Raw genomic sequence first — 11965 nt, forward strand, 5'->3', positions numbered from 1 at the left:
AAACTGTCAATAATGAGTCCAACAGTGTTAACCTGGTGCCTATATTACCCATAATGCAACCCCACTGAGTGACAACACTGGAGGCACTTCAGATTACAAGCAGCTTCCTTGGAGTTACTTTTAAAATACTGATTTAAGAAACTGAATTATACAGAACACTTTTATAGTTTTATAAATCTTGCTCTCCATGCACCCATGTGGGACAAGTTTTATTTTGACTCAAGTCACATTTAAAACCTGAATGTTGCATGTACACAACTAACAAAACAAAGCCACTCTGAGTCTTTGGTGGATGGAAATCCTTTGATAATAGTCATTTCTACTGAAAGCTGGAGTCACATATTGAACATTAATGTGAAAATAACCAGTGCAAAGCATCAAAACACGGTTTGGCATTTAATATAATAGTCAAATGTACAGTATTGTATCAGTTAGAAACGCATGCAAAAATCATCTCAAATGTCTCATGTGAAACCAGCACAAGACATCAAACTTGACTACAGCTTCAAAATGAAAAAATCTCTTTACACTCTCATATTAATTATTAAAAGTCACATGACATTTGCTCAACACTTTCATGGTCATTTCAAAGGCTCTGCAAGTAAATAGACGATTGGTTACGATATGTTCTTTAATTCACTGTCCTAAAGGATGAGCCAGCCAGACAGTCAACAATTAGGCCTCCAAAGGGACCTTTAATGCACATAAAATGTGTGTATTTTGCTAATTCTGTCAAAAATATTTGGTCTTTTTTCATGTCAAAGGTGTAATTAATCCCAGAAAAGTGTCAAAATGTGGCATTTTTTTTCTCAATAAGTATGATGAATTATAACATCCTTAAATAAAATATGCTCTTACACTAAAGCATTACAAAGAGAGGAGCTGTTAGATAAAAAATACAAAATACAAAATGGAGGATTCAATCCTCTTCTTCAGACATTTTTTCATTCGAGACAATATGACTGTCGTGACAATTGAGTTCAAAGTGCATTCTTGTCTATTTAGGATTATTTCAAGGAAACAATTAGCAAAAGCACTAATTTTGCATACTAAAAAAAAAAAAACGTTTTTTGCCACACCTTAGAAGAAAAACAGAGGAAATAAGTTTCGCGGGTCCCGCCTCAGAAAGAATCTGAGGCGGGACAGGAAAAAAGGCTGGTGGCCAGTTAACACACAGATTCACAGAATAGTTACACTCTGAGTATTAGGCATGTTGCATTACATTACAGAATGATAGTCCTCTTTAAACAATACCTTCTGTTGAAATTCAAATTAAAACAAATGAACAGCGTGAGAAAAAGAAACTGCTGTGACCGTTAATGATGAATTGTGATGATCATCCCTTTATTTCAGCTGAGGGAGAAGTGGTTTATGAGGAAGTGCTTTGGATTTTAGGGCTTACACGTGTCTGAAAGTGCTGAATTCGTAAGACTGTTGATTAAAAAAACATGATGAGTCCTGGAAATAAACCTCACCACAGAGCGCACGGCTTATGGCTCTCTTAATAGGAAAACAAAACAAAATAAAAATTTGACTTCTCTTGTTTTTGGTGTTTATATTTCAGTATATTTCAACCGCGGACTATCGGACAGTGGTGGAGTTAGGGGTCTTCGATGTCCAGGAAATCCCTTTTGGGTGGTGCTGACCCTCTGTACCAGGCGCATGAGTCGTCGCTCCTCTTGATACAAGCATAGTGTTTGGCTTGCTGTCCGTTGACTGACTTCTCCATCACCCAGTCCAACCACAGGCACTCTGCCGGGCTGGTGATCATGCAGGGGATGGAGGTGCAGCGTGTGATCTGGGGAAATTTAAAAAAATAAACAAAAATAAAAAAAACATAATCAGGAACAAGCAATGTCTCCCTTCAGGATCATTTTAGTTTGTGGTAACTCCATTTTTAACTCCTCCACATCCTCTAGTCTTACCTTGCAATCACAGCCCATTTCATAGCGCTGAGTCAGGCTCTTCCTCTGGGTGGCACTTGTGTCGTCCCAGGGCAGAATGAAGTCACACAGCGTGACATGCATCGTCCCGTCGGCCTCCAGTTTGCCTGAAGTGAGAGGCGAAGCGATGAGGTGACAGGAAGACAGAGGAACAACAGTTGCTATGATAGTGTGTGACGTGGTCAGAGTCATACCTGCGATGAGATACTCCTTGCCGTTGGTCTCCAGAGTCACTCCGCACACGGCAGAGGTGGGAGCGGTGTAGATGGCATCGATATCCTGGCCGGGTCCTTTGAACATCTGACGGTTCAAACAGAGAGGAGGACATTCAGATTCATGCTGTGCTCAAGTTTATATCCCCAACATGAAGAAGGACATTGTAATCCCACCCACCACGTACCTTGATTTGTTTGATCTCATACTTGATCCTCTTGATGGGGTTTCCGTAGATGTCGTTGCCGACCTCAACCTCCTGCTCTCCCACTAACTTCGCCCTGATAACTAGAACAAAACAACAAAAACAACACGGTGTTTAAGCTCTCCGAAAACACTGTCGTCACGTTAAAGCCCCGCTGGACCCGAAACAATATTGTCATGTTGAAACCGCCGGATCTGGGTCCGTCTGCGTATGATCTAAGCCCTGCCTAGGTTCGGCATGCTGGAGTTGGCCGCAGCACATTGCTGTGGCTTGGATCTGGGGAGTTTCGCATGTGCCAGGTGCCGGGAAGACAGAGGCACATGAGTGTTTCATCAGCTGCAATCAGAGGGAGGAATGTGTGCTGCCTGCTCCTCGGGCTCCGGGGCGGACGCAGGAGGAAGCTAGTCAGCAAATCTTTGAAAAGCTGAACTAGAATGCTCCCCTCGCCCCCAAAGGCCTCTCTGCCGGCCCTGCCTCTCCGTCTGGTTAGAGGTGCTGACATGCAAATCAACCTCTCTCCCTTCCCCGTGCAGCCTTTCCCCTGCTCTCTCTCTCTCTCTCTCTCTCTCTCTCCCTCTTGAACTTTGCAGATTCAGAAAAAAAAGTTTGGATGAAGGGGGAAAAAAAAACAGTTCAAGTGGAAAAATATTATCAGAGCCATGCGGATGAGCCTTTGAGCCCTAATGCTGAAAAAATATGACTCATGGGTTTCATAAACACTGCTTCTGTCGTGTGAATCCAAACACTGAAGCGCAGCGTTGCACTGATCACGTGCCAGCAGTTGCTAAATACCTGCGGATCACGGGCAGCATTACTGCACACTCACATGACTGCTACCCTGAGTTTACAAAAAATTCAAAATCAAGCTTTTTTTTTTTTTTTTAAGTGGAAGAGACTAGCGCTAATGACAACCAGATGTTCCCCTCTGAAGTCCCAGCTCGGTCCTCGCTTTCCAAAGGTGGCAGCTACCGACTTCCTCGGACCACCACTCTGCCTGGCTGCCTCCTCGCCAAAACGAGATCGGGCTGCTTTTGCTTGGCTTTTTTTTTTTTTTTTTTTTTTTTACATGCAAAGGTATGAAGCTGCGAGCCACATGTGCCCTAATTCGATGACAATAGAGGCCCAGAGAACATCTCCTTTTAAGGGTCTAAAGAGTCGCCCCTTAAGAGAAAAAAACAAGGGAAAAAAAAGGGAGAGCGTGTGCACAGACGGAGAGAGTGATGGGAGCGCTGAGGAACAGACGAGAGAGCGGACAGGGAAAGGTTTGTAGAGTGGGGGACTGACGGCGTCGTTCAAAAAGCAGTGCTGTTGCAAACATACGAGTTGACACAACAGAGGGAGGGAGGATTTTCAGCTTGCAGGCCAGGAAAACGTTCCAAAAACCCTGAGCTGTGCAAGCTGCGAGAGCCGCTGCGAAGGAGCGGATACACTGACAAACAAGCTGTACGAGCTCGAGGCACGGGTTTTAAAAACGACAAATCAGAAAACTCCTTCGAAAACACTCTGAGGGAGTAGCGCCGAGAAACTCTCAAACTTCTCCGGCTACAAAGTGGATTAGCGGTAATCCCCTTCGCCTGAGTGTGCAGAATCACACACAGATGATTTTCTTCTTCTTCTTCTACCGGTGTAAAGTAGGGCAGGTGAAAAAATGCAGTGTATGTCAGAAAACTCTGGAGAATGAGGGATTGTGCGAACGATGTGTATAATCTGAGCACTCGGTCTTTAAAATAACAGAGACCCGATGGTGAACAAGTCAATATTTGCAGGGTTTAATAACCAATGAGCCACTTTTCCATGCCGATTCTACTAAAGCACTAATGAATTACTGTTTTCTAGTTGAAGTAATTGAGAAATATGACAGATTTCCTACACTGATACGCAGCGTTGACCCAATTCTCACAGGACCGGATGACGTTCACTGAAACAGGCTGACGAAGCCCTTTAAAAACCCTCAGTACCATAAAACTGGGCATTAAGGGAACCGTCTAATTTTCTTGTTACTCAAACAATAAACGCGTTATTTTGCATGTAGTATTGTGGACATGGGAGTGCTTTCAAAAACAAAGGGGGGGTGGAAGAGAAGAAAGCAAATGCATGTCATGTAATTGCAGGGCCTGGACAGCCATTTTCCTCTCAAGAAAAGCCGCAAAGTGGTCATACTCCAAACGAGAAAAACGGAGCTACAAATTCAAACTGACTCCTCGAAGCTGATCCGATCTGAGGACACATGGATCCAATCCGCCGTCAAACAACTGTTTACTCAAAAAGAAAACTGTTACGGTGTTTGTCCACAGTTGTTCCCCTATTCGTAGACTGCACACGATGATGCTAATGCGCAGATATTCACTTGAGGTATTCCTATGTTGAGCTAAATCAAAGTATCCCTGCCTCAGCAAGCACAGATGGATGCGATGTTTAACACTAGAGACGCAGCTGCTTTTAATATCAGCCCTGCTCACACAGCTTGCAGCGTGGAGGCTGTGTTTATACCGGAAGTCATTTTTAAGACAGCTTTTCCTTTTTAAAAGAAACGCAGGTTCGCTCTGTTTTCGCGGAGATACTGTGAACTGCAGATACATAATGAGCGCAGCATATGACTGCCCGGCATTCCTCAGCTGCGGCCAAAGACTCGAGGGATGGATTTCAATTTATGAGGAAAGTTTTTTGTGTGTGTGTGTGTGTGTGTGTGTGTGCTTTTTTGCTCCTGCTCTCTCTGCTTTTACAAGATAAACGGAGCTACATGTTTACAACTACGGCTGACGTATTTTGTTTACTGGAATGGAGGGAAAAACAAGCCAGACGCTAGTAAAAAAAAAAAAGGTCAGCTAGGGGCAGAGGTGGAAAGTTAACCAGTTAAAACTACAGTCTGCCACTTTTGATCTTTTTATCAGGATATTCCTCTTACGTCTTACTCTTTATCTCAACTCTGTCTCCATTAAAGAAAGTACTACGTGAGAAACGGAGGATCATCTTCGCGACAGACATGCAACATCTTCCAAATATAAACTCTGACTGTTCTTCCCTATTTTTTAAGAAGTTTCACTTTAGACAGTGACACCTACGTTTGCAAGCTGCTCTTGCTCTTGAGTAATTTTCCGTCAGCTCCAGACACTCCAACTGTCTCTTTGTCTGTGCTGCTTAAGTAATACTTTCACTTCAGTAAACTGTCAGACACTGAGCAGGGGTTCCTCAAGGCAGCATCTTTGTTGTGATGCAACGGCAGGAATACTACACCAATTAGTTTCTACACACTCATACTGCTATTAATCCAAATAACTCTGTCTTACTATTGCGCAAGTGCCAAACAATTTTAGTTTAGGATAGTAGACTGGAGACTAAGGTTGAAATGACTTGTAAAGAAAAGGTAGAACTAGCATTGGTGGATGATGATCTTCATTTTGAACGTCTCATCACTTCACACCACCCATTCATTTTCAAGGGAGCGCAGGTGGAAACCTATGTAGCAGCCTTTACGTGCCAGTGGCAGCACTGATCAACATTGTTGGCTGAACTGTAGAGAGCAGACAGTTGGCACAACTCTTGGGAACAGTTTGGTACAGTTATAGTGAAGTTAATTCTCCTAATGTGGCAAAAGCAAGACATTTCTGGCCAGGCAGGACGATCTCTTCGACAGAATGATGGTGTATGTGTTAAAAAGTCAACTAAAATGAGAGTTTTAACCACATGTCAAAGACATCTTTGTACCGTGTTTCAGAGATATCTGCGGAAGTTAGCGTGCTAGCAAACTAGCTCTGAAATCAAGAAGTGATAGTCCGATAGTAAACAGCACTAACGCTCACCGGGGGCTCTGAACTCTCAGTCTGAGCAGAGTCAGTTAATAGGAGCGCTAACTGCACTGCTAGCATGGCTAACTAGCTGATGGAAGCTACAGTTAGCAGTACTTAGCGATTACTCTGTTGATATGCTGCCCCCTATTTGTTTTGAGTATGAATTCGGCTACAACCCGGCTTAATAGTGCTGTATGTAAGATTTGTCGAGAAATAGGGGGCAGTGTATCACCAGAATAACCACTAACTGCCTTCTACTGTAGCTACTGTTAGCGAATTAGCTCAGTTAGCCTGCAGCTAGTGATGTCAACTGAGAGCTCAGAGCACCTGGAAGGTGTTGATGTTCACATGGTGTATATGTTGTCTAGCACAGGAGCTTTGGATTAATATGGACCGGGGATAGCTGGTTAGCATGCTAACTTCAGATAGACATTATAATGTCGAAACTATTATTTCTTCATAATTTATTGGTAACTTTAGGGTGTTTTTTTATGTTTTAAACTAAAATTCTTACATATTACACCTTTAATTCAAAAAACACTTTTTGTATTATTATTAATTGTTATGATCATATTAAGGGCTTGTTGCAGAGTAGCAGCTGTAGTAGTGGAGTACCGTATAGTAAAGCATTAGGTACTGCAGTATTTGTGGCTGCCAATTGTTGATGGACCCAATTTGAATGTCGAAATCATATAATACCTGTCTTCACTATCTTTAAGTGTCTTACATTAGCTCTCCTGCTCCAAAGAAAAAGTTGAAAGAAACTGCTTTGGAAAAAAAATCTGACTTCCCTTTACAGTAAACTCTCGGGCAGGATAATGTGGTTTCTTCACCCTCCAGAGTCGTGGAATCCGATGGTAAAGAGAAACCTTTGAATAAGTCAGCTTCTGTATACATACCACACACTCAGCCAGCTCACAAGCCAGAAAAAAGGCCCTCAGCAAACCCCAATTTAAATAGCAGCACAAGCTGGTCACTGTTGAGACTGTCGTTAGCTCAGGGCCTGCGCTGATGGCAGCAACAAGCAGTGTTTTGTTACAGGTAAAATGAGAGGGAAACTATCCTGCATGGCCTTCGAGAAAAGCAAATTAGACTGCCAGTTAAGCGTGATTAGGGAAGTGCACCGTAAACCTCTCAGACCACTGAGCGGAGGATGGTACGAAGGATTTCTTTTGCATGACCCTTTTGCATTAGGTTTTGCTCTACCGTGCAGAGAGAGATGAGTAACAATCATCAGCCTTTTTTTTTTAGTCTCATCAATAACAGGCAGTGATGTGGCAGGAATGCAGCCTGGAAAACTTTTTTTCTAGGAGATCTTGTTAAAAAAAAAAAAAAACTTGTAAAAAGCTCACGAAGTAGGCTACACAATCAGTCACCACATGAGATTTAAACAAAAAATGCCATCAAGCACATGAAGTCGATTTTAAGAATATCAACAGATGATTAGAAAGAAAGAGGGGGAAAAAGAGAGGAGGGAAGTGGAAAGAAAAGATTGAGAGACAGAAACTTTCCATCCTCCTCCCCCTTTAATTGTAAACATAAGAGTAGGGAAAGTTTCCCCCACTCAGCATTTACACTTTCAGATCCTCGTCCTTCTGCATTCAAACAAATCGTGACTAAACACTCAGCGAATCAACTTACCGACATCTGAGCTGCAAAACGCCTGCTGAGGATGCGCTGGGGAGCAGCTGCAGGCTTCTGCAATTTCTTCCACCCGCCACAGAAACAGGATGGCCAGAGTGACAAAACAACTGTTCGCCGTCCAAGTCATCTTTTAAAAAAATATATATACTCTGTTTGATTTAACAAAGTGAGCGGTGAGAAAATGCGAGAGAGAAGTCCTACAGGAGATGAACCAAAAATGACCCCGGCTTCAACGGACGATCAGATGTCAGAGTAAAAGATGCACAAGGCTTGAGAGGGAGTTCATTCCTGTTGAAGGCTGCAGAAGAGACTCCTCCAAAATGTGTTTTCCACTACCGTCAGGAGCAGTTTTTATTACCACAGGCTGGCAAGCTGACTCCTCCTCCTGCTGTGTCCCAGCCAGTGAGCTCAGCAGCCCTGTGGAGGTCAGGGGCTCCCGAAGTGTTCACATCCACACACACACACACACACATACACACACACACACACTGGCAACAGTCACTTTAATTCTGTCACAACAATTTGATGAGTTGTGGTGACACACGCACTACCTGCTAACTCACCAACGGCCGTAAACACATGCTTTTTTTTTTTTTTCCAGTAAACCAACTTCCTCAAACCAGAAAGTTTCATACTAACATACAACTGTAAACATCTATATCTAAAATCCCATAAAATTAACTGTAATGTGATAGATTATTAATTCATAATAACCTGAAATGAGCTTGCCAAATCGGAGGTATTTCCTTATTGTAGCGTCTTTGTGAGTCCGATGGATCTCACAGATCATTATTATGTGGTTTTGACCTTCCTACACGGTCCATTTAACTCACCATTATTCCTGGAATAGATTGTCTGGGGAGCATGAATGTGCAAAGTTTGATTATAGAGGGCCAGTCATGAATTTAGATTATTTTGTGTGTGTGTGTTTTGTGTTTAGAAAAGGAAATTTTGGCGTGACCATGGAGCTAAAGAAGAGGTGTGGTGGTCACTGAAATGGGAGAGATTCGTTTTGTGGAAGCCATGGCCGTCCACGCTAGATTTGAAGGTGCTTTATGTAACATTTTGTGTTAATTTATATTTAATAATCACTTTTATTGTTCATATGTGACGGATTGTCACATCATAATGTTTTCTCGGTTTTCTGCATGAGTCAGTGGATGATTAATAGGAAGTCATTTTCTTTGGGGGGGGCGTGTCACATTTAAGCTAAGGTTAGTTTAGCAAACGTGACACCCGACGCTCTGAAGCAATACTTTGACTTTTTTGTGAAATATGCTAGTTTTTTATTCTTGTCGAGACTTAGATGCGAATGATAAACTGCTTCTGTGGGCTAGTTGAATGGTAAAAAACAAGCTATGGCCAGCAGCTTGTTAGCTTAACTTAGCCCAGTTTAATTTAACACAAGCATTGGAAACAGAGTGAAACAGCACTAGCATGCCTCTGTCCAAAGATAAAATCTGCCCACTAGCATCTATAAAGCTCACCCATTAACGCGGTGTATAATAATCTGATGTTTTGAAAAGGGTTGTGTGTAACTTAATAAGACACAATAAAGACAGTAATCCTAATAAACAGTACATTCGGCAGCTTTAACTGCTGTTGATTAGTGAAGCAGCCATCTTGGATCTTGAGGTCGAGGCTGGTGAGGTTCGTCTGACTTTCCGTTAAAAGTTGTTAATGTTAAAGGCTGTTAATGTTAAAGGTTGTTAATGTTAAAGGTTGTTGCGCTAGGAGCTGGATGAACAATTTTCACACACTTTGCTGTTTTTTGTGTAGACTCATAGTTGGAGGTATTTTTTTTTTTAATTCTTTTTGAGTGTAATACGTACCTTGAAGGGACAGTTCGCTCCCAATCCAAAACACACATTTTCTTCTTACCAGTAGTGCTAATAATCCGTGTAGACTGTTTTGATGTGAGTTGATTGAACTACATGGTGCTTGGCTTGTGGTGTTCAAGGAGCTAATAAAGATGTATTTCAAAAACTCGACAGCAATGTCTCTTGACCCGGTTACTCAAGATAATCCACAGACCTTGTTGTGAGCAGTTTTCAGAGGGGAACTATGTTCTTTCGTTAGCTTGCTAACGAAGCTAACTTACCTAGCCAACACAACAAATCAGCCAATGACAATGTCAGTAATGTTTATATCATGATATCGGTATAGAGTTAGGTAAAAGAAAAAAAAGTTTCTGTGTGAAACTGCTGTAACCAAGGTGGTATATTCGAGTGAAGGTGGACATCCCATCTCCAAAACTCGCAAACTAACCACGAAACAATCTGGGGGGACAAACAGCACTACAGGAAAGAGGAAGAATGTATTTGAACCTAAAATAAAAGACTTTTTGACCACTTGACAGCAGCAAGTTGTAAACACAAAATTGACATATCAATAACTTTCAAGTTGATATGGCAAATTTGATCGCAAACAGCTGCCCCAAATAACATTATTCCAATGATAATCTCTCATAATGTCATCATTAAGGAAGTCCCCTTTTGATACGTAATCACAAAAACATTGATTGCAGCTTCTTTAATTCATTTAAGCTAACTGTAATTCACCGATGATGTAATACTAACATGGGTTAGTAGCTGACTAATCCTCAGCCCACACTGTACAGTTACCTGTGGTTTAATCCAGTGAGAGTGTTTATGCATTTCACAGTAACCATTAAAACACTGCAATAGATGAACATACTGAGGAATGAGGATGAGGGAGGAGTGGCAGAGTGGAGAGAAGTGACATCATCCCCTTAAACTTAATAGATTCAATCTGGTGGCGATTCCCCGAGCGTAAGCTGCCCACGCCCCTGCGCCCTTCTGTGAAAGACACATTATGCTATAGTCAAATTCTTTACTTGTTTCTCATCCCCTTACTCATGCACAAAAATAGATGGCGCTTCTGTTGGAAAATTCACCACTGCAGCACCACCTCAGGAAACCGAGGATCTCAAGAGTTTGGGGGGGGGTTGTGGCCTCCCGTGTTGATTCTGGCGCAGAAACGAGAGATCACAGCGAGGGCACGGCGTGTTTGATGATCAGAGCCGATGATGAATAATGTAGAGGATCGAATAGAGGGAGAGAAAAGAGAGGAGAGCTGCGGCTGCCTCGCTCCCTGACATCATATTTGGCCACCGACTGTCTGCCTTCTGGCTACTCTGGCAAATATTTCCACTGTTTTCCATAGTTGAGCATTTTTGCCTGGTTGCTTTTCCACAGGTCTCTGTTACTCTGTGTAAAAACAGGCAGGCAGGCAGAGAGAGAGAGCGAGAGCAGAGAGGAAAAAAAAAAAATGGGACAACCTACTTAATGTGCATCTTTGTAATGTGACTAATCTCTTTGCTGAAGTGGAAATATCATTCATCTAATCTTTGCCTGTAGCTCAGGAGCAAGAACGATATAGCACGATGAGGAAAATTCCCAAAACCTTTCGAAATTTTGCAACCCGGCGTGACTCGTCCCATGAAGAGTGGAAGTTGCCAGACACAAAAGACGTAACGCAACAAACAACACAGATGTTAGGCGTGGAGCTGAAATTAAGACACATGAAAGGGAAGTGACACATCCGAGACCGAAATGAGTTGAAAGTATGCTTCCGTCTCTTTTCCAAAGTTTACTGAAGGCATCAGAGGAACAGAAGGCGCCTTCTTCTTCTGGGCAAAGCCTGCCGCCCCCTGTCCAAACAGTCAGCTTCCTTTGCACCGAGATGCTGACTGATGTGGTGGGCTCTGCTCAGATCGCAGCCGTGTCCCCGGCTCCTGGGCATATTTCGAATGACCTCACAGCATGACCATTCGGAGCTATTTCCCACACTGCGACTCTCCCTTTAGATCAGGGGTTTTACTCGCCAGCTGAGATCTGGATTATTGTATCAACATTTGGTTTTAATTTGTTGAAAGAGGGCGGATTTGTCAAAGAAGTGCAATGTAAGCAACCCCCTGTGTACACTGCCCACTACAAACGCCAAAAGGGGCTTAGGAATGGCCTGAACCTCCAGCCCCTAAATTACAGACTTGCGAGGCCAGGAATACTCTCTGAAGGAAGTGCCCGGCAGGACAGGAAAAAAAAGAGGGTCTCATTGCGGGAACTGGTGGGTGCTGTGGCACTGACCCACATCCTCTGACTCCCACCCTCTCGCCTGACCACCTCGTAGCTTTTTTGAATATCCTTTGC

The 11965-nt window shown here is 42.8% G+C and overlaps 1 protein-coding gene across 1 annotated transcript; it reads right to left on the reverse strand.

Moving 5' to 3' along the window:
• Positions 1 to 383: 383 nt before the first annotated feature.
• On the reverse strand, positions 384 to 8133 carry timp2b (TIMP metallopeptidase inhibitor 2b). Its single transcript, XM_037090091.1, has 5 exons — positions 7791 to 8133; positions 2344 to 2444; positions 2138 to 2243; positions 1926 to 2050; positions 384 to 1798 (listed from the first exon to the last, which is right to left on the reverse strand). The coding sequence occupies exons 1-5, from the start codon at positions 7918 to 7920 to the stop codon at positions 1601 to 1603; spliced, it is 660 nt and encodes a 219-aa protein (XP_036945986.1). The 5' UTR covers positions 7921 to 8133; the 3' UTR covers positions 384 to 1600.
• Positions 8134 to 11965: the final 3832 nt, after the last annotated feature.

This window comes from Acanthopagrus latus, chromosome 23, assembly GCF_904848185.1.
Source record: "Acanthopagrus latus isolate v.2019 chromosome 23, fAcaLat1.1, whole genome shotgun sequence".
In the NCBI taxonomy this organism is placed as follows: Eukaryota; Metazoa; Chordata; class Actinopteri; order Spariformes; family Sparidae; genus Acanthopagrus; species Acanthopagrus latus.

Bases quoted from the DNA above. Each gene is read 5' to 3' on its own strand.
- timp2b (XM_037090091.1), bottom strand. From the start codon at position 7,920: ATGACTTGGACGGCGAACAGTTGTTTTGTCACTCTGGCCATCCTGTTT. The intron at 2,051-2,137 runs GTATGACTCTGA...CTCTCACTTCAG, and splicing joins CAAGGAGTATCTCATCGCAG to GCAAACTGGAGGCCGACGGG. The intron at 1,799-1,925 runs GTAAGACTAGAG...AAATTTCCCCAG, and splicing joins AAATGGGCTGTGATTGCAAG to ATCACACGCTGCACCTCCAT.